Raw genomic sequence first — 22,571 nt, forward strand, 5'->3', positions numbered from 1 at the left:
ACAAAATAGGCTAATACACCTCCCTTATTTTTTTTTTCTGGTTTGTTTGTTTGTTTGTTTGTTTTTGTTCATTGGCTTGTACAGAGATAGAGCCCAGGACCTCAATGTTATCAGCACCACGCTCTAACCAACTGAGCTAACCAGACAGCCTTCATCCCTCTCTTTCAAGCCACACGGCTAAGTTCTTTTGTATGTGTCTTGCAGCCATCCCTTCTTTTCACAGCTGACACCCAACCTGAGAACGCATAACCAAGATCTGGATCACTGAAATGGCCTCCCAGATGTTCTCCCTTTCTCCAGCCTTCTCCCTTTCCAAGTAGTCCTACATACTACTAGCCACACTACTAGCCCTCCTCAAATTCTTATTGTTACATCATTCTCCTCCTCAAAAACATTCTACTCTCTGCAGGACAAAGTTCAAATTCCTTAGCCTGACTTTCAAAGCTATTGATTACCAAGTTCCACTCTTTAAAAAAAAGTCTGAAACTTAATTTATTCCACACCACTAAAAACTATGAGTACCTTCTGCGGATAAACATTCTCTGATTATTCTTAACGTCAGAATTCAACCCATGCTGTTCCCTTCATCTGAAACACTCTCTTTCCTTTTTAATCTAGATTCTAGTCATTCAAGATCTTCTCTAATTACTCCAATCCATACTCTCCTACCTCTGAAGATCTAATGCACTTAATATTTATACCCCATATACTGGTATATTATCATATGCTGTGATTTGGCTGTTTCATGTAAATCTCCTTAATTACACTGTAAACTTCAGGGAATTTGAAATAATTCTCATGTTCTTTAGTTATCACAATCTAAGTACACATAGACTGAATTTTTTTTTTTTTTAAAGCTTCAGGGAAAATGGGACGTGCTTGGGGAAAAAAAATAAAAATATCTTAAGGATTTATCATTAAAAAAAAGCTTCAGGAAATATTTCAGACACAGTATAATTTATCACAATTCTCTTTTTCTCACAAAATAACCTCCATATTTTAAAGTTCACATTTCTTTAGAAACAAAATTTACTTTATGATCTATCTCCACCCAAAACCTGAGACACCTATTTCTTCAAAACCTAAATTGTCCAGTCTAGACCCTCTTAGAACATTAGTAATAAATACTCTAGAAGAAAAGTACACATTTTAAGCACATACACACAGATATACACATATGTATGTTTAAATAAATCCTAGTAACACCAACTTGAAAAAAATATATTTAAATCCTAATCACAGTCTTGATTTCAGAGTAACAGCTCTAACACTTAAGAGAGATCATTCTTTCCTTCTGGAAAGTAGTAGAAATGATTAGATTTATAGAGTAAAAGATGTTTTTCCCCTTGGAGAAAAATAAAAAGTAAAAGATAGGCCTACCCATTCACAGGAAAGCAAAGAATTCTCCAAATAAACGATATGTTTTAGAGAATTGTAAACAACCAAACCCAGTTATTTCATTTAAACCATATCTAGAGATAGCCAGTCACTTTTGGAACCTGACCTCTCTGGAAAATACTCTCTAACTTCCTGAAACTTTAAGAAAGTAGAGATGTTTTTCTTCCCATTCAGTAATTTGACTCCAAATAAGGTAGCCTGCCTTTAGCAGGTTTCCACCACAGACATAAAGAGGTCTCTGGGTCTTTACTACAGCAAAAAAAATACTTTGTTTTAAAATCTGGTTTAATGAAGAGCCCCTTTAGAATAATCAGCTCATTCATCTCTAGAAGAATAGGGAAAAAATTTGATCTTAAATATTTGTCACTTTAGGTCAGTAGGGAAACTGCCATTATATCCTTCCCCCAAATTTATTTTTTAAATAATTAACTACTAAGTAATTAATTTAGCATATTATCCATTGCTTCACTACAAAATTAAGATTTCACAGACATTATTTCTCACTTAAGCCTCCCAATAAAGTTTTAAAGTATTTTCATCATTTCCAGCTCACAAAAAAAAAAAGGAAGCTGTTTGATTTTTAAGTCACTTGTTAAAAATCATGAAGCCATTAGAGTGGTAAAACTGAGTCCCAAATCCAGGTTTTCCCACTCTAAATTCATGGCTCTTCTTTTTATATCTCATGTTGTTTTAGGTATGTTGGCCAGTTACAAAAGAGTAAGTAAAGTTTATTTCTCTATAATAAGTTTTCTACACTTCACTTCCTACTTTTCTGCAAATAAATTGATAGAAACGGGTGACATACAGAGTACTGAAAACATGTTTGCCCCCAGAGAAAACTGACCAAACTTGTTATTTTGTATTCATGCACTAAAAATAATTGCCCCCTACCTTGAGAATATTACGTTTAAGAACACTAATGAACTTTAATAAGGGAAGTTCTAAGTGACGGATAGATAAGCTGTTAAGAAATAATACTGTTTCAGGATTTCTTTATAGAAACTGCATTTGAAGAACGTCTTTCTGTCAATATCAGATTACTAGAACAAGGCTAAGAGCACATCAGAAATATTTATTGGCTATAATCCTAAAAACCTAACATTAATTAACATGTAACTAGAGTTGCCTGGAGTCAGATATTAAAAGAATAGAGATGTAACTCCCTAAAGTCACAGAAATTTCAAAGAATGTATGAGGTATACAGTAGATTGGTAAATAATACAACTCAACAAAAATATTTTAATAAAATGTCCTAAAATGTCCTATTTCCACAGGACTATTATGAATATCAAAGGAAACAATACAGATGAAATGATGCCACAGAGTATTTATATGTTTATTTTTAATTACCTTATAAGAATACCCTATAGAGACAGAAACTTTACCAGTGTGCTTTTGGAAGCAATAAGTGTTGCTGGTTGGATGACTCAATTATCATGAACTATTTTGGCAAGTTTCAAAAGCATTGCCATTTTAAAACATAAAAAAATGTCTAAAAATGCAACCACAGTAATAGATTCTGAGTGCATGGGTTGGAGGGTGAGGGAGAAAGACAATGACAAATTGGTCCAAAAGGACACTGAGACTTCATAGTTGGAAGACTATTGTGCTGACAATTAGTGACAGAGGAAGCAGAGCACAAAACAAATGAATGAAAAAGGCTGAACTTGCAATGAAAGACCTTATTATAGTGCAGAAACATTATTGTAATAAAGGGGCAATGTACTCTCCTCTATAAAGCTTCCAAACAGGCACCCTAGTATCTTTTCTCTTCCCCTGCATTTCATTTTTTCATTAGCATCTGCTTGATTATGTATTATTTTCGACCCAAAAGAATGTCTCTATATCTTTCCGAAGGCTTAAAGGTCCTTCCCTCCACTGTGGCCTTAGGTTTCATTTAACTTTCCCACTAATATCAGAAATGTTTTAAAAATAACATAAAGATATGGGGGGGGGGGGAGAGAAAGGCAGTAATTTAGCATGTAACAACAGCTCAGAGGATTCAACAAATCACGACACCCTCAAGTCTAATTTGTTAAAAATGCACTGATTATATAATTTATAGCAAATATCCAGATAACTCTGCCTCTAAAAATTAGCGTTTCCCCTATGACTTCTCTGATGTAATTAAAAGAGCAATGCTGAAATCTTCATATACTAATGAATCCTCTGCATTAAGCTTCAATTTCCTTAAATGGAAGTATCCAAAAGCTCTGAAATCCATCTTCACATACCAGTTGAGAATGACGAGATTTGATCCGTGATACTGACAAACTAGTTTAGAGGCATGGAAAGCCCATACCTTCTGAACTGCCCACACTAGAAAACTTCTCACCCTCAAGACCCTAAGGTAGTCAAATGCTTTGGTTAGGCAGGAGTACGGAAAATCACTGGCCTCAAAACTTCAAAGCTGCGGGTCTAGCTCCCAGCTGCTCCATCACTTAGGAGATTCATTATCACTGGGAAATTCCATGAGTCTAAATTCCCCAGCTATAAAATAGAGAGATTATTTATCCTGTAAGGATATTAGCACTATTAACAAAATACATGTAAAGTGCACTGCACACAGGTACTCAACAAGTGGTAATTTATTTTTATTACTTCTCAATAGACTGAATGTTTCAAGAAAATATTATCTGCTGCTGATAGGCAAATAGTTAAATTTTGGAAGGACTTCAGAGATCCTTCCATCTAACTCCCTCACTCTACAGTTGACAAAATTCTGAGTCTAAAGATGGTTAAGTGACCAACTGAATATTACACAACAAATTTCTATCAAATAATCAGCCACCTGGCAGCCACAACGATGAGGATACTTGAAAAAGTTCGTGGAACAACAGAATTAAAAGATAATATGAATCTCTCCGTGAACTTTTCGAAGTACCCTCGTATATGTGTCCCTCTGCTCTAGCACAAATAAGTATCACTGGTCCATAAAACACACCTCCTGAGAACAATCAAAGTCCACTACTGACCCACTGTGTACAATACTTGGCAAACCATGCAGTTTCTGTGGGTGCCGACTACACATTACTTGAAGAGAGCTGCGATCTCCAAAGCCTGTATATGATTAAATGCATTCAGACTAGGTGTTAGCCCAGAGATCAAATCACAGTTCTGCCTTATACTTGCTTTGAGACTCTGGGAAAAATTTTTAATCTCTCTAGGTCTCATTTTCATTATTTTTGTTTTTTAAAAAAGTAATAATATTTATTTCATGTTATTCTTGTGATGACAAAATGCGATTATATAAATAAATCTCCTAGTAAGTAGTAGGCTCTTAAAAAATGTCAAATCTCTTCCCTTACACTTCCCTAAACCCCTCCTAATTCCTTAAGTATTAATTATAAAATGGGATTAAGGCACCAAATATAATGGGCATACAATCCTTTTTCTAATTACAATTTCAAGCACTACTTACACACAATCCTCCCCTTCCCATCCACACCACCCACCTCGCTTACATCAAAGGAGGTGGATTTTCTTTTTTTAAAAAAAACAGATAAAGAGATAATGTACCCCCTTTTCCAAGCTAAAAGCTACCGATAAAACCATTTTTGCTTAAAAAAAAATTGCCCTTATACTGGGATTTTAAAATGAAGTGCTTCTTTGCATCAGTAAAGTTATTTTATATTCTGCTAGAAGAGAGTATGAACAGCAATGTTAAAACATCAGGTGAGCTAAGAGGGCACCCAGTGCCTAACCCTGACCCTGAGAAAACAAAGATTCTGGTGTGACTGGGGCACTCTCCTCAATACTTCAAGTCCACATCTATTCCTATCATTTATCCTTTTTCCTCCTTTGATATTTTTTGCTCTATGCAGGAATAGGGAAATAACATACCATCTGGAGCTTTCATTCATTTCTGAGGATTTTATATCCATTTAATTCAACAAGAAGAGATTCAGCCAAAGTTCCTCAAAAATAATTTTTCAAATTAATGCTGTTCTTGTTACCTGGAATGTACTTTTGAAATCTCTGAACAATCTCAATTTCCAAGGAAGCTTCTCTTGCCAATCCAGTCTTTCATGGTCCTTCCCTTTCCTAAACTCTAATTGCACATATTAATTGTAAACTTACTTCAGAACTTAACACCATAAAACATCTCAAAGTACCAATTCCAAGGACTTGTCGCGTGCGGACTTTTGCTACTAGATCGTAAATTCTTCAAAGCCAAGGGCTATATCATCTCTCTCTGGAATAATGAAACAAGCACCAGATTTGAAGTTAGCATTCTGTTAGATGTGACTTCACATTCTGGCTCTGCCATTTGCCAGATAAGTTACCTAAGGCAAGTCACACAACTTCTGTGAGTCTCTTTCAAATGGGAACGTAATCCTACCCTCACGGTGTTATGAAGATTAAATGAGAGAACGTATGTGAAAGAGCTTGGTACACAGTAATGCCAAAGAAAGGTTGGTTTCCTTCCTTATTTCCTTCTTCTTTCCCTCAGTACAATGTTGAGAACATAATAACCCTCAATAAAAACTTTTAGGACTTAAGACTTCCTAAAAATATATTTAAATATTAATTTTGATAATTCCTGTCTCCAAATTGTGTTACTTTAAATCACACACACACACACACACACACACACACACACACACACACACACACACACACACACACACACACACACACACACACACACACACACACACGGAAATTTCAAAACAGAGTAAGTGTGTGAGGTTGTTATCTGGGATGACTAGAAAAGAAAGTCAAGGAAGAAGTCAGAAGTAAAAATGGTATTTTTTAAAAATTCAGTGATGATAATCACGTGTAGGGTGTTCCTTCACTTAGTCATCTACAGACAAGTGACAGCTGAGCTCAGGAAAAGTTGAATGAGAGAGAGGGAGGGAGGGAGGGAGAGAAAAAGAAAAGAATGAAGGCAGAGAGGAAGGGAGTGAGGCTGGTTGTCCTGGGCTCTCCCTTGCGTCCTCATGTCACTCAGTAGGAACTACTGAAGCTGATCACTCCTTGCCTGCCTTCCCCTGAACACAATCTCCATTGTACTCCACCCAACAGAAAAACAGTAATCTAAGAACCAGATTGATTTTTACTGTTCCCCCAGTAGATGGTAACCAAGGGATCTTCTTAGAAGAGCCAGTCAGATATTTGAGGATTTTATTACTTTCAGTAAAAAGCAAAAACACCTTGTAACTAACAAGGGGGCAACAACAGTCAGATGGGCCTCCCTCAGCCTTCAAAGCTCCGTCTTCCAGGCCAGGGCTGGAAGAATTCGGTTGGCACCACGTTCCTCTAGCCCTCACCCAAGCCCTGAGGTCAATCCAGTGATGCTGCCCCTTTAGCCATAGCGATATCTTCTTCAGCCAGGAGGAGGCCACGAGCAGGGTTTAGGGGTCTATCTCACTTTGCTTAGCCATAAGAACAAGCCCCCTATGGATGACAGTCCTTGGCATTGAATGAAACTAGGATTTTCCCCAACCAGGCAAGAGCACCGGCCTCAACTGCAAGAGACTGCCGTAAACAAGTTCTCCTTAAAATCTGCCAGAGTCTTTAAAGAAAACTTGATAGAGCAGTTCCTCCCCACTCCAATGTGCTTTAGCCAAAGGGGGAAAAAATGACTGCCACTTAATTCAGCAAATGTTCTGAGCACTTTCTATCTTACATTAATACTTTTATTTGAATAGCACTCTACAAAGTGTTTTCACATATATCATCTCACGTAATCATCGCAATCCTAAAAAGTAGGCATTATTATCCCTGTTGTTCAAAGATGAGAAAAATGAAAATCAGAGAAGTTATGTGACTTTCTCAAGGTTACACAGCTGGCAAAGTAATAGAGCCAAGACTCATAGTCAGGTTTTCTGACTCCAACTTCAAGGATCCTCTGGTATACCAGATATCGTAATAAATGCTACAGAAAAATTTTTAAATATGTATATATAGTCATTGTCTTCTACAAGTTTGTCACTCCCATTGATTCTACACAAGCTTCCATACCCCTTTATATTCTAATGAATGGAGCTCAGAAGGTAAAGACTGCAACCAAAAAGACTGGCTTCAGAGTAAGTGGGAAAAGTAAGTGTGAAGGTTAATTCTAGGTGTCAACTTGGTAGATGAAGGAGTGCTGAGAAACCTGGTAAAGCTCTCTTTTCAGGTGAGTCCATGAGGGGGTTTCCAGCAGAGATTAGTATGAGAGTCTGAGTGGACTGGGTGGGAAAGACCCACCCTCAGTGCGGGCGGGAACCATCCAATCCGCTGAGGGTTCCCAGAGAACAAAAGACAGAGGACAGAGGTGAAGCTCTCTCTGCATCTGCTGGAGCAGGGCTACACTCTTCTCTCCTGTTCCTGGACATCAGAGCTCGAGACTCTTCAACTTTTGGGTTCCAGAACTTACACCAAGGACACCATCAGCTTCCCTGGTTCTGATGCCTTTGGAGTTGGACTGAGCCATGCTACCGGCATCCAGTTATAGGCGGCCTAGTGGGACTTTTCTTCATAGTCACGTGAGCTAATTTCCCTAATAAATCCCTCTCATATAATTATAACGTATCCTACAGATTCTGTCTCTCTAGAAAACCCTGACTAATACAGTAAGGAAAGAAAGGTAAGAGATCATGGAAGCTACTAGGGAAGATTCAGGCTCTAAAACAGAACTCTGAGGGGAATATCTGTAGTATTATACTGAAGTACGTATTAAAATAGTGAGATTATTTAACAGGAAACTCAAATGACACACATGTAAATTCATGTTTGTAAAGGACATAAAAACTGATGAAATCTTTCCGATGCAGAGGGTTGCGCTCATCCCTGGAAGATAGATTTGAAACTCTAGATTGCTACAGTCAATCCCATTAAAATGAAATTACAATTTTTCTTTTTTCTTTGTTTTTTGCACATTGATTGTGTAAAGTAGGGGGAAAAAAGTAGGGAAGAGTGGAAATTCTGTGGAAATTTTTTTTCCTGTGAAATTGGAATGTGACTTGAATGAGAGGAAAGAAATATGTGATTAAATATGGTATTGTTACCATTATTTTTCTAAAAATCTATCTCCTTTTAAAGTGATGTTTAGAAAGGTTTTCTCCATTCCCAATTCTAAACTTGGTTTTTGGGTTAAATTTTGCAAATATGTGAACATAATACCACTTATGATAATAGGTGTAGAGGAGGGCTAGGAGCAGAACTTCACTAAATTTACAGTAATTCATCTTATCAGTTTTTAAGTAAGGCATCTATTGCTTACAGTGAGAAACACCTATACCAGACATCCCATTTGCCTAAAAGTTTAATCAAAATTAGGTATAAGAAAGCACCAAATCTTCAAATGATGAAGTACATCAAATCATCTAAAAATTACTCAAAAAACTAATACAGGATTAGTTATTTTGAATGTAATTGAACCTAACAAAATGTAGGAATTTATGTCAAAAACAAAATTTATAAAACACAGTTCTACCGTATAGTCATAGAAGTAAAAAGAAATACTGAAAAGGTATAGTGTATAAACACTGCTATGATTTGGACAAATGTTTAATTGTGTATACATATGTTGGGCAAATAGAATAATTCAATCAGGCCCCCTCGCCTAAGGTCCAGTTGGGGGTGGTGCAGCACATTCTTTGTAAGCAAGTGGTGTACGGGTGGAGTTAGTGCACATGCACAGCACAGCCACTTAGCTGGTATCTACTGCCTTGGGCGTCCACCTCACGCAGCCCTGCTCTCCAACCTACGGCTTCCAAGGACCAGTTTGCTGGTTACCTAGCTCACAGTCCTGCGTGTGAGGGATCTGGGGACCGAGCCTGGCATGTGAAGGGTTTGTGACCCAGTCTGGGAATGGGCTTGAGGGGTCTTTGAGCTCCAGACCCAGCCATAGCTCAACAATTGGCCCAGTCTGCAGGATTACGGGCAGGTAAAAGAGTTATACGATATAATAAATCAAAAATAATAATTCAGCTTCCCCATATGAAAATTTTTTTTAATCTGATATTTTTTCTGAGCAAGAAGACAGTATTTGTAAAGGAACTTTTTCTGAAGATGAATCTATCCTATGCGTTTCTTCCAAATAACTCAGAAAAGAGAACATTTGAAGGCAAAAGATCAGTTGGAAGACTTAATCCCGAGGGGAACTGATGAAGAACTGAGCTAAGATGGTACCCAAGAAATTGGAAAGAAAGGAAGACGAGACAATATCTTACTGATAGACCCGTTGCCTGTTCTTCTAAGGATGTATCCCTTCCACCATACACAATAACGTGACATGCCTTTTTCGAAACTGACTGAATACTGATTTAGAAACCCAATGCTCGAAAACTTCTAATGGTTTCCAGCTGGTTTCCATTAAAAATATCAAACTGGTATTCAAGACCTTTCACAATCTAATTACAAACTATCTGATCTTAGCTTTTTTTCCTCCAACATAAATTCTCTACAAATCTAGGATATTGCCCATACTATTCACAAAACAAGCTACTCCTGAATTCCTGACTTCATATATTTGCTTATGTTGTTAGCTTCATGAGAACGGCCTCCCTCTTACAAAAACCTAATGAAATATCACATATTCTTCAGGGCTCATGTTAACATAATCACCTAAATAAATTCTTACCTCGTCACCCGAGCTTACCTTTACCCATTGCTTTTCTCAACTTCTACAACACTTATATTCTATAAAGTTCATTTTGGTAATTAATCCCATTTTTCCTCCATTGGAAGACATTCATGTCGGACATGTAGCAGAGTCAATGACAAACCCTTACTTATATACTCCTTTTAGAATCTAGTATGGGTATAATGATCAATAAACCCTTTAAAAATGAATTATTCTGCTCTCATAATCCATGTATATTTATATAGTACATATTTATATAGTTTATGGTTCTTCTAGTTTTATAGTTGTTATTCTAGGTTAAATTATCTGTTATGCAAGACTAAGAATTAACCTGTAAGCTTTTTCTCTATCTCTATGTATGTCCAATGAAAGTATTAATAGGAATCAACTGATTTTTCTACATATTTAAAATCTCTGAGTCTAAAATTTATTACAAGATAAAGATGTTTTTGAGAGGTTTAAGCCCCATAATTTCCTTAGTTTTAAAGAGAAAGAAAAATAGGTTAGAGAGTAAACATTTCAGTTTGATAAACTGGCCTTAGAAATGCAGACTGACCTATTTTTCATAGAAGGGATTGAAGAAAAGTTTCAGAGATGAAAGGGATATTGTTATTGTTAGGGTGGGCCAATATTTGCAGCATCCAATAAGGTAGAATTCCAGGGGGTGCTTCTTGGGGCACAGGCTGGTACTTCTCCCTTCTTACCACAGAGTGTAAGAAGGAACCAATCAGAAGTAGCACGAGCTCCAAGACATATGGGCAAATGCTCACATCCACCACAAAGGAATTATTTCCACTTTGGAGTTGAGCAAGGTAGTGAATTTGAGAGAAACTGATAACTGCCAAACTGTCAGAGACAGTGAATAGTGGGCAGACAAGCTATTTTGCTCAAAGTACCTTTAAACACAACCTTGCAATAATGTGTGCATTCTACATTTCTTTACAGTCAAATGTGTTTCCTGTGCACAGATGATCTCAATCTATAATCATTAGAAATCCATCAAACCATATATTCTAATTAAAGATATACCTTAACTGGAAAAACCTTATTTTATTTACATCTCTACAGCACTATATTTAGAAGGTATCTTCACATATAGTTCATATTTGATCTACCCAAATTAGGATGAAGGTCAAATATTATTATCCACACTTTATAGGGCTTGGAGAGTTTCCATTCTGCATACCAAAGGATACTTAGCAATTTACATGTTGGAATTGGTACCCCAAATCAGGTCTCATTGATCTGATTCTAGAAAAATGTCATAGTACAGCAATGGAGGAGGGGAATAACATTTAAATGACAATGGAGAGATCTGCGTTTTAATCTTGATATTTAACGACCACTACCTAGTAGGGCAACCTTAAACAGATCACTGAATTTCTAAAGGTCTCATTTTTCTCATCTAAATAAGAAAAAATCTAGACTAGATGGTTTCAGACATTCACTCAAAAATAGTTATCAATCCACAATGTCAGTACTAGGAGGTAAGACAAATAAGACTAAACTCTTTCCCCTACACTAACTCAGAGATTAATGGATGAGATATATACATGAACAAGATAACCACAAAACAATGTGATAACAACAAAAGATAACAGCTTTGAGAAGGGCAAAGAGCAGCACTTTAGCAAAGAGTAAGGATGGGAATTTAAATCTGAATGAAGGCTTAGATGGAAGAAAATTACCCAGGCAAACAGAGGACAGAAAGACATTCTAATCAGAGGGAACAGCATAAACAAAGGTTCAGCATGGAAAAGTGGCTCAGGCTGTACAGGGAATTATGAACAGTTCAGTAGTGCTGAAGCTTAACTGCAAGGCAGAAGAGAGAGGAACAAAGAGTTGCAAATAAAGGCCAGACTGAAGAAATCCTTGTATGATATATTAAGGAAGCTGGACTTTATCCAGCAGGCAGTGAAGATCCGAGCTCGGCAGGGCTTTCACAGGGGAATGGCGCACTTAGGATGTCATTTTAGAAAGATCACTCTGACAACCATATAAAGAAAGAATATGATGGGTGCTACAAACTATCCAAAGAATCCAGTTAAAAATCTACAGAAGGGCTAGCCAGTTAGCTCACTTGTTTGGAGTGTAGTGCTGATAACACCAAGGTCAAAGGTTCAGATCCCCTTACAGGCCAACTACCAAAAACAAAAAAAAATAATAATAATTTGATAGCGGAGATGATGAGGGCTTATTTTAGGGTGACTATAGGAAAGGACATAATAGGTTCAAGAAACAAGAAGCAAAATCAGCAGGACTAGAAATGGATTGGGAGGGGGTGAAGATGTGAAGGGAAAAAAAAGGCATGAAATGGATCCAGGTTTCTGCTCAGAACAAGACAGAACTGATACACTGAATATAAAGGAAGACAAGAGTATCTTGAGGTCAGCTTAGGACATGCTGAGTCCAAAAAAAAACCTAGGTGGAGATGTCCAGCAGCGAACTGAATATGGCATCCTAATGCTCAGGAGAGAGGCCTGGCCTGAAGAAATATAAATGTGGGAGTAAACTGTGTACAGGCTGTAACTGAATCTTTAAACATTGCTGTGACCACCCAGGAAGAAGGCACAAAAGAGTCTTTGGAAAGATCCCTGTTAAATACCAAAATTATGCATTAGGCAAAGAAAGGTCCTGGAACACAATGGGAGAGGATCAGCTCAAGGCGATGGTGATCAGAAGTATAAAATGTAGCCCAGGGGTAAATCCAGGAAAAATGAGAACTGAAGCAGGCCATAGGGTCCTCACTCAAGAGGTGCCCTCCCTACACTTGGAGGAGAGGAGCCTCCTTACCTCTGCAGACACAAGGACACAGAAGAATCCGAAGAGGCCTTGCTAAGTTTGCTCCCGTTTACTGCCATAGATTACACCCCTCTATCCATCATACTTCCTCACTGCTATCCACCAGTTCATCAAATCTTAGCATAAAAATATCAAGTTTAGATGTTTCTTTGGGTCTTAATTTCTGAAGGTTCCCATGTTACATGAAACTTACATTAAATAAATTTGTATGTTTTTCTCTTGTTAATCTGTCCTTTGTTATAGAAGCCTCAGCCATGAATACAAGATAAGAAGAAAAGATATTCCTTTTCCCCTACATTAGCATTTAAGTGATCACTGGAGAATTTACTAAAAGTGGTTTTAAATCAAGGGAATAAGGAAGGAAGCTAGACTGCAGCAGGTTAAGAAGTGGAAACAATGAGTATAGACTATCGTTTTGGAAAATTTAAATTGAAAGGGAAGGAATTCAAAATTTAATGACAATTGGAAAGATCAATTCTGAAGTTCCCTTCAATTCTCATACTCAATTTTTTTATTTAAAAAATGGATTAAAATACTATTTTGGTAAAATTTCATTAAAACCCACATAGGTTAAGTTTTAAGTAACATTTTTAATTATCAGAAAAATAGGGGATTTGAATTGTAGCTATTAAAGAGATGATGGATATATGGTATTTCTCAACATACCTTGTTAAATCATCTTTTTTATATATACTAAAGGAGGCTAGGGCAAAAGGTAAAAAATTTGGTGAAGTAACTAACCTTCTCTTGCTCCAACCATTCCATCTCTCAATGCCTCATAAAAACATTCTTTGTCTTTGTCATTCTCTGCCTGGAATATCCCTTTCTCATCTATTCTCATTTGCTTAACTCCTACTCACTCCAATGGCCTGCTCAAAGTCCACCTCACAGAATCACAAAATGTTATGGACAAAAAGGGCCTTACAAATCCACTGAATCCAAGTGTTTTTACTATGCTAATGAAGGAACTAAAAAAGATAAAGTTTCAGCGAATGACCTGCTGAAGGTCATACTCAGTTTGTGGCAAAGCTGAATTTTCAACTATTTCTTCAACTAGTACCTATTTCACTAGACTCGTTAGTTCCTCAAGTAATTATTATTTATAGAAGCTTTAAGAATAATCAATTTAAAAGAATTTATTTAGTCGAAGATCCATGTTAATAATACTTCTGAAAACTAAGGAGCTAGTCTACAACTTTGTTAGTTTGAGTTAACTATCTACAACTACCTATTATACAAGTAAAGATTACAGATGTCAACTAATATTTATTTCATGAATAAGCTGACTGTCAGTCACTAAAGCAGATCTCTCTCCCAAGAGTGCAGCATTTATTTAAGCCTCTGCCAGTGGAAGTGTTGGAGCAGATGTTGGCAGACTGTGACATACAGTATGTCTTTAAAACTTGTTGGGGTGTGAAATTTCATAAGGTCAAAAAATGCTATATTTTGATCAGCAGATACAAGAATTCTGTACTTCCATAAATTGTTTCAGACAAACCAATAGCATTTGTTAGTAAAATGGACAAACTAAGAAACTATACTAGCTTCAGGTAGGACATGATAATATAGGCTGCTAACAGTTTGGTAGATAATTACTATTACATTAAAGCAAATGATCACCCACAAGATCTGTAGAATGAAAATGTGGTCTTAAGTCATACAAAATACAAGTTATTATTTCAATTGACAACAGGATTGAAAAAGTAATTTTCTACTGAAAGAAAGCTATTAATATCTAAGGAGCATTTCAGTGGAGAAAATGATGTTTTCATTATACATACATGTGATAGTGGTGACGTTTTTTTAAAAAATAAAATCCCTCTATAAGAACCAATGACATAATCAGAGAGGGTTTTCTTGTTTTGTAAAGTTAGCTTATCATTCGAATGACATCACAAACCACCTGGTTTATTATTTTATCTTTTGCTTAAAAAAATAAAATAAAAATAAAAAAGTAACCATTCTAATCTACTGAGAAGGGTTAACCTGAACAAAATAATAGGAGTAAAAAAGACCAGGGATCTCATAATGGTATAATTTTATAACATTCAAGGTCTTTTTTTCTTTATAGATTCTTTGTTGTTACTTTATTGTATTTTTTAGCTTCAGCTGTTCCTCATATCTTTTACAAAGGTGGCTAATGCATAACACACAACCAAAATTAAAATTAAGGATGTTGTCTAGTTAAAGATTTTATCTCAGTGATACAGTCTAGCCAACTCTTATACCTTATTTTAACATAACTTTTAAAATGCTTTACTTCTGAATTAACATAGAAAGACCTTTCATTGATTTATCAGTAAGTTTGAACAATCTGAAGAGCCTGTTCACAACAGAATAATAATCACTGTCATTATCACCACCTGTTTATTCTGTGCTATTTTTCAAGTAAATACAAAATCTCTAAATAAGTTGTAAACATTTTTTTAGATATTTGAAAGAAAGAAAAACTTAACTATAAACATAAAATCTCCCCAGAAAATGATTTATAATGTAAATCACTTGTTTCTCAACATACAGTCCATCAAGAGAGCTTAGATTATGATAGGAAATCTTGATTAGAAATGCACTAAGTACTGCAACATCTTGCAACCAAGTTCAAAGATCTTTGTTTACATTTGGTAAAGAAAACCCTGAGGTACATATTTTGGGAATTGCATTTATCACATTCAAGTTCTAAATATAAAAACTTTTACCAGGGTTCATTCCCTGTTACTGGCCATTCACCAACAAAACAAAACAAAATAAAACAAAACAAAGCAAAACAACTATATATATATATAGACACACACACATACACACACATATATATATATATAATTAGAACTATATTACACTGTATAATACCACATATTATTAATAATCCCTATGCCAAGGAACTGAAATTCTATCAAAGCTGAAAATTTGTTACTAAATATAAACCCAAACTTTTTCACAGGTTTCTCACATATCCTAAGATATCTGACACGTAAAATCATACAAACGAATAAATGCAAGGTGAATCCACAATTATAATAAACTTACTTGCCACTGAAAAGTTGTTGAGGGGATAAGGTAAATCCACATCTTGAGGTTTCTCTTTATATCCTACGAACGAGCCATCTGTCTTCAAAAGGAAGTATCTTGGCCTCCAGTTTTTTATATATTCTCCTACATGAGGAAAGCACGCATGTTAATGCTGAAAAAAATGAACAGCAGCCTTTATGCGAAAAATAAATTACGGTACAATATATGTCCTACAACACTGGCCTCCAAAAATGTAGTTAGGCAATTTTCTTTTAACTTAGCTTACAAAAGAAAATACATAAGCCTACAATTAAGATTCAATAAAAACCCAAACATGTTTTGTTTTTAATGATTTCTCACTTTGATAATTCATTTGCACCATTATTCCTTCAGAGAGTCATTCATCTGAATACACACTTTGTTCAGTTTTTCATTTTATCAGATGGTTGTTAGAGCATATTTTCAGCCGTTCTTAAATGCCTGGGTAAATCATCCACACAGTATCAATGAATTTCAATGAAAAACAGTTATCATAGGAGGGATAGAAATAGATGCTTCTCTTCCACGTACCACTGACTAATTTTGTCATTTAAAATAAAAAGGGAAAAAGTCTACTATTAAATCTTAATTCTAACTTGTTTAAACGTATCGCTTGTCATAGGAAAATAACCTTTCATACAATGTTGTAAATAAGTCAAGAAAATGAAGAAACATGGGTTAATAGGGCTTAAAACCATATACAAACTCACAAATATACACAGAAAAATAACCACTGTTAAAAATACATGGCAAGTGCCAAGCACATAACAGTTGATGAATGTATACTTTGAGATTTTCATGTAAGCTATCACCTAGCCACCAAAATACACATTTTTAGCAATCAGATCACCATTGTGCTTGCCTAATAAAGGACTCTCCATGATACCATAAGAGCTGGAAGGCTCTCCGGTCTCATTTTTCAGTTCATATTAAGTATACCTGGTTATTAAATCTAAAATGCTTAACCACAGAGCTACAAAAAATTGAAAACTCTTCTACTTTCCCTACACATCAGCTTCTTCTCTTGACCCATGCTCAAACCCAACATCTGACTGCTCCCTCTCCTAATCCTATCAGGAGCTGGGTCAACACTGCCTTCACAAGTCTCTTTAAGCCTAATCTAACCTGGGTCCTTAATACCTTCCATCTGCCCTCTGTCAATGCCCTATGACTGGTTTTCCCCATTATTCTCATCTCCCCCTTCCATCTTAATGAATCTATCACCTATCACCTCCAGATTCATCTTAAGCATGTGTGTACTACTTTGATTTGATCACTTTTCTGCTCAAAAACACTCTGTGACTTCTTGCTATTTACTGTAAAGTCCAAGTCTCACCATAAAATGTAATCTCACCCCAACATATATTTCAGAAGTGAAATCATTCCTCTGAATCAGCAATTCTCAAAATTCTTATCTCAGAACCTCTTTATACCCTTAAATATCACTGAGAACTCCAATGAGTTTTTTTAAATGTAGATTATATCTATAATGTTTACTGTATTAGAAATTGAAAATAAGTGGCTGGTCAGCACGCTCGGTTAGTACGCAATGTTGTAACACCAAGGTCAAGGATTCAGATCCCCCGACCGGCCAGCCACCAAAATAAATAAATAAATACATACATAAATACATACATACATACATACATAAATATTATTATTATTATTAAATTAAAAAATCTTTATTACTCCCTTTAAAAAGTAACAATAAACTCATATGTAACAAATAACATATTCTTATAAAAAATAACTAGTTTCTAAAGCAAAAAACATGATAGTAAGAAGGCAGCACTGCTCTGCAGTTTTGCAAATCTCTTTCGTGTCTGGCTTAATGGAAGACAGGCGGACTCTTATCTGCTACTGCATTCAATCTGTCATAGTATGTTGTTTTGGTTGAAAAATGGGGAAAAAAATCTGGCTCAAACAGATATGTAGCTGGAAAAGGGGAGAATAGTGATATAATTATGGATATACTTCTTTGATACTATACCAGAATTCGACAAGGGACAATTTTTAAAAGTTAGTTGCAATGTAGAATTTGAAACCTTATCAATGAACTTTCTGTACTTTGGTGTGTGAAAATACACTGATTTATATTACACTTGAGTCTTTTACATAATGCATGATTTTATAACATCACTCATTGGTCTTATGAAAAACACTGGTTCACCAAGTAACGCTGATTTTTCAAATGCTAGTAGTACATTTCATTATACAATTACATTAGTTATCACTACCAATCTCCTCAGAGAAGTAAGCCCCAGGAAGTTGTCAAGCTCATGATGGCAGGTATGTTTTCCAAAATTCTAATATTTGCTTAAAAGCTTTCCTTTTCATCATTGACAGCAAATACTGTGTTTTTTATCCTTGCAACCTACTGCCAACCACCTGACTGATGCTTGATAGTTAATAATTTATTAAATGAATTGGGGATACATACATATAAACATATTCCTCATCAGTATATAAGGGCATTAAAGAAACGTAAAGAGAAAAAGAAAACCTCATGCCCCTCCCCCCTTTGTTTTACTGAAAAAATATGGCTCTAATTTTAACACATAACTTACCAAGCCAAATTTATAAAACCAGAATGTTTAAATCAACAGTTTCCATCTAAAATATGAAGTAGTTCCTTTCTTGATTGCCCTCATTATTTTATTTTTCCATTTTTATGTATTTCTGTATAAAATTTGAAACCATTAGGTATTAATTCTCCAATCAATGATACAACATTTAGACTTCAAGTGCTGTTATAAAGCAATAGCAGATTTATATAGGTGCAATATGCACTGTTTGTGAAGCTAAATAAGTTTAATAATTATATTAAAGATAAAATGAAACAAATTCATTTGAAAAATGTGAAAGAAGAAAACATGGGATAACGTCACTTCTTTTATGGTAGTACTGTGTACACGTGTTCAAGAAATGTGAAATAATTCGATTAAAAATTGGGCAAAGGAGCTGAACAGACATTTCTCAAAGGAAGACAAACAAATGAACTGGTACATGAAAAAATGTTCAACATTACTAATCATCAGGGAAATGCAAATCTAAACCACATTGAGAGAGCATCGCACCTCAGTTAGACTGGCTATTATCAAAAAGACAGTCACAAATGCTGGTGAGGATGCGGAGAAAGGGGAACTCTTCTACACTGTTGGTGGGAGTGTAAATCAGCACAGCTATTATGGAAAACAGTATGGAGATTTCCTAAACAACTACAGATAGAACTGCCATCATATCCAGAAATCTCACTGCTGCGTATATACCCAAAGGAATGGAAAACATCATGTCAAAGGAATACCTGCACTCCCATGTTCACTGCAGCTCTACTCACAATAGCCAAGACATGGAACCAAAGTAAATGTCCACTGACACACGACTGGGTAAGGAAAATATAGTTACGTATACACAATGCAACACTACTCAGCCATAAAAAAGAATGAAATTCTGCCATTTGCAGCTACTTCTGTGAGCTTGGAGAAACTATGTTAAGTGTAATAAGCCAGGCACAGAAAGAGAAATACCACATGTCCTCACTCATAAGTGGGAGCTAAAAAAATAAATTAAAAAGAAACAAACAACAATCATAACAACAGGTTGAACTTTCAGAAGGAGAGAACAGAACTGTGATTACCACAGGTGGGAAAAGGGAGGGGGGACAGTGAGAAATTGGTTAATGGACACAAAGAATGCTTAACATTTTGTAATGATGAATATGCTAATTATCCTGATTTGATCATCACATATTGTAAAAAAAAAAAGAAAAAAGAAAGAAAAAACAAATTTTCATTTCTAAGCATAATTTCCCCTCAGTCCCTAACTATTTATATTCTCAGATGAAAGACACAAAAAAGCACTGCATAAATTTTATTTTGCTTATTAAACAAATATCAGGAATTTAAATATTTTATGTGGTCTATAGTAGAACTTCTGGTTGCCAAAAAGTTCTTTAAAAAATAATCTATTACGCATCCCTTAAACTTAACACATTATGCCAAGACAATAAAATACTCATTCATACAGAAGAAAAACTGAAAAGTCAAAATTCTCCTTCATGCTAAAAGTATTATTTCTCACAAAATGTTATTAATAATTTTAGTTGATTCAGTTAAATCAATCAACAATTGCACTGTTAGAGTAAGCTAGAAGTAGATCTCAAACTTTCAATGAAGATTCCTGAATCCACTTTCTGGTTTTTTGTCATTTTTATCTATTATATGAATGGACTTTCTGAGAGATGCTTAGCATGCTTTTATTTACTTATTAACTTGTTCTTGGTGCTGGGGACGCAATAGTAAAAATCAAAAGGAAAAAAAACAAACAAAAAGGACAAGGTCTTTAACTTCATGGAGCTTATTCCAGCATTACACTGGACTTCAGGTACCCCTAAACATTTGGAGAAGGGTGCTAAATATTTCCTGAAAGAAGAACCTCTTTTACAGGTTCCCATTAAAATTCTGAAGAAAGGTTCATGTAATAGCATGGTGTGTTGGCCTAATTAAATATTCATTTTCTAGTTCCAAAAGTGGAATGAAGAGGTTGTTTTACCTCTATAGGAATGGGCCTTACAGAGGACACAAACTTACAAGGTATGAATAAAACAAAAACAAGCTTTATTGCCACTTACTATACTCAATATGGGAGAGGTTTCCTAACACAAAAAAGTGTAAGAAATTATAGCTTTTCATGACACCCTGGCAGAACACTGTGTATGCTGCTGGAGCCTAGCGGTTCCCAGATCTTGCCCAGCTGGTCGTGGAAAGGGCAGTGAACACTTCTATCCCTAACTCAGTAAGTAGTTGAGGCAGTGAGAGTTCAGATATGGCATTTTTCTCAGGCTGTTCTAAAAATATGGGGAAAAGTCCCACCCTTTATGGGCCTAAGTGCCCAGAACAAGGGTACCTCCTCCCTGCCACAAATCTTTTTAGGATTGCTAAAAGTCAACCCCCCCAAGATACACACACACATTCTGATATTTTGGCTATTGTAGTAAGCTGAATGGCGGACCCTCAGAAAATGTATAAACCCTAATCCCTGGAACCTGTGGATATTACCTTATATAGCTTTTTTTTTTTAAAAGACTACTGCCTAATATGGTGAAAGATGTAATTAAGGGGTTTGAGAAGAGAAGCTTCTTCTGGATTATCTGGGTGAGCCCTAAATCTAATTACAAATGTCCTCATAAGAGTAGATTTGACACAGAGAGAAAAGGAGAAGGCAATGTAACCATGTAGACAAAGATTAGAACAATGGACCACAAGCCAACAAACACCTGGAGCCATGAAAAGCCACATGGCAAGGGGCGGAGTCTCCCCTAGAGCCTCGAGGGAGTGTCTCCCCACTGACACCCTGACTTCTTACTTCTGGCCTCCAGCACTGTGAGAAAATAACTTTCTGTTGTTCAAGCCACCCACTTTGTTGTAATTTGTCATAGCAGCCCTAGGAAACTAATACAGCTGCTAAGCACTATAAACCCAAGGTTTGTTTACAGAACTAAAAATAACTGATTTGTTCAGTTCTTGGCATGGGAGACTCACAGTTAGTACCTTCTGAATGCAAAGGGAAAAACCCGTATCACTCTCGGAAGTGGTAGAGAATCCTAGTTGTGAATTGTGGGGTTGGAAGAAGCTGTTTACTATCATTCACAGTTTTGCCTAGTTATGATGACTTCAGATTCTGGACCTTTGCCAACTTTCTTACATTAGTTAATAATTTATATTCTGTAACTTGTTAAAACAAACAAACAATCTCAATGGTCTGGAGTGAATGTTGGCCATAGAAAACATTCTGGATTTCCCCAGCTGGGCACAAATAATATTTTATTTTAGCTCTCAGACTTAGTCTTTAAGAACAATCTGATATGAGGCATGTTATAAGTTTAGATTCATATTCACTTTCCACCTAAAACTTTTGATCAAAAGATATTCAAATGGGTCATCTTCATCGGGATGATATGCATTCAATTCAGGGTTCCCCAACAAAGGTAACAGTATTTATTTCCTGCAGTTTACCTAATATCAAACCGCAGGGTGGTGGGGGCCAGACGGCCTTGGCCACGCTCCCCTGACACCCGCATCCAGCCCAGCAGCAAACACCACTGAGCCACCACAGTAAGTGCCCTGGGCTCTCCTGACCTGTGGCAGTGGGGGGGCCTCAGGCCTTGGCCACGCCCCCCAACACCCACAGCCAGCCCAGTGGTGACCACTGAAAGGCCACAGGAAGTGCCCCGGGCTCTCCCTAACTGGGGGGGGGGGGGGGGTCCCCGCCTTGGCCACGCCCCCCCACCCCGCAACCAGCCCAGGGACGACCACCAAACCACAGCAAGAAGGGCCCCGGGTTCCCAAGCTGGGGTGACAGGGGGTGAGGGCTTTTGCCACACACCCCTGACATCTACACCCAGGCTCAGCAATGAGCAAGCCCTGACTGGAAAACCCTGGTCTATCCTGTGGGAATGAGGGGGGTGCCACAGGCCTCGATCCCACCCCTCCTCCTTTCTCCTTCTTCTATCCCATTTCTTTCCCCTCTCCCCCCTCCCTCCCAACAGCTCCACAACATCATCAAATGTAAAGATAATAATAAAAATAAAAATAAATTAAAATAAAAAATTTTAAGTCTGCATTTTTATTTAATAGTCTTCAACCTAAATTAGTCCAGACATACACAGATTTTATTTCACTATCCATTAACACTTCACTGAGAATCACATTTTGATTTTTTAAAAGCTGAAGTCATCAGGAAGTGCCAAAGC

The 22,571-nt window shown here is 36.4% G+C and overlaps 1 protein-coding gene across 3 annotated transcripts in view; it reads right to left on the reverse strand.

Annotated features, from left to right (window-relative positions):
* AKT3 (AKT serine/threonine kinase 3) overlaps positions 1 to 22,571 on the reverse strand; it is a 275,734-nt gene that overhangs the window by 127,658 nt on the left and 125,505 nt on the right. For all 3 annotated transcript variants that reach the window (XM_063082725.1, XM_063082726.1, XM_063082727.1), the window contains one exon: positions 15,800 to 15,925. In XM_063082725.1, coding sequence (XP_062938795.1) covers positions 15,800 to 15,925 — 126 coding nt within the window. The remainder of the gene's footprint in view (positions 1 to 15,799; positions 15,926 to 22,571) is intronic.

This window comes from Cynocephalus volans, chromosome 18, assembly GCF_027409185.1.
Source record: "Cynocephalus volans isolate mCynVol1 chromosome 18, mCynVol1.pri, whole genome shotgun sequence".
NCBI lineage: Eukaryota > Metazoa > Chordata > Mammalia > Dermoptera > Cynocephalidae > Cynocephalus > Cynocephalus volans.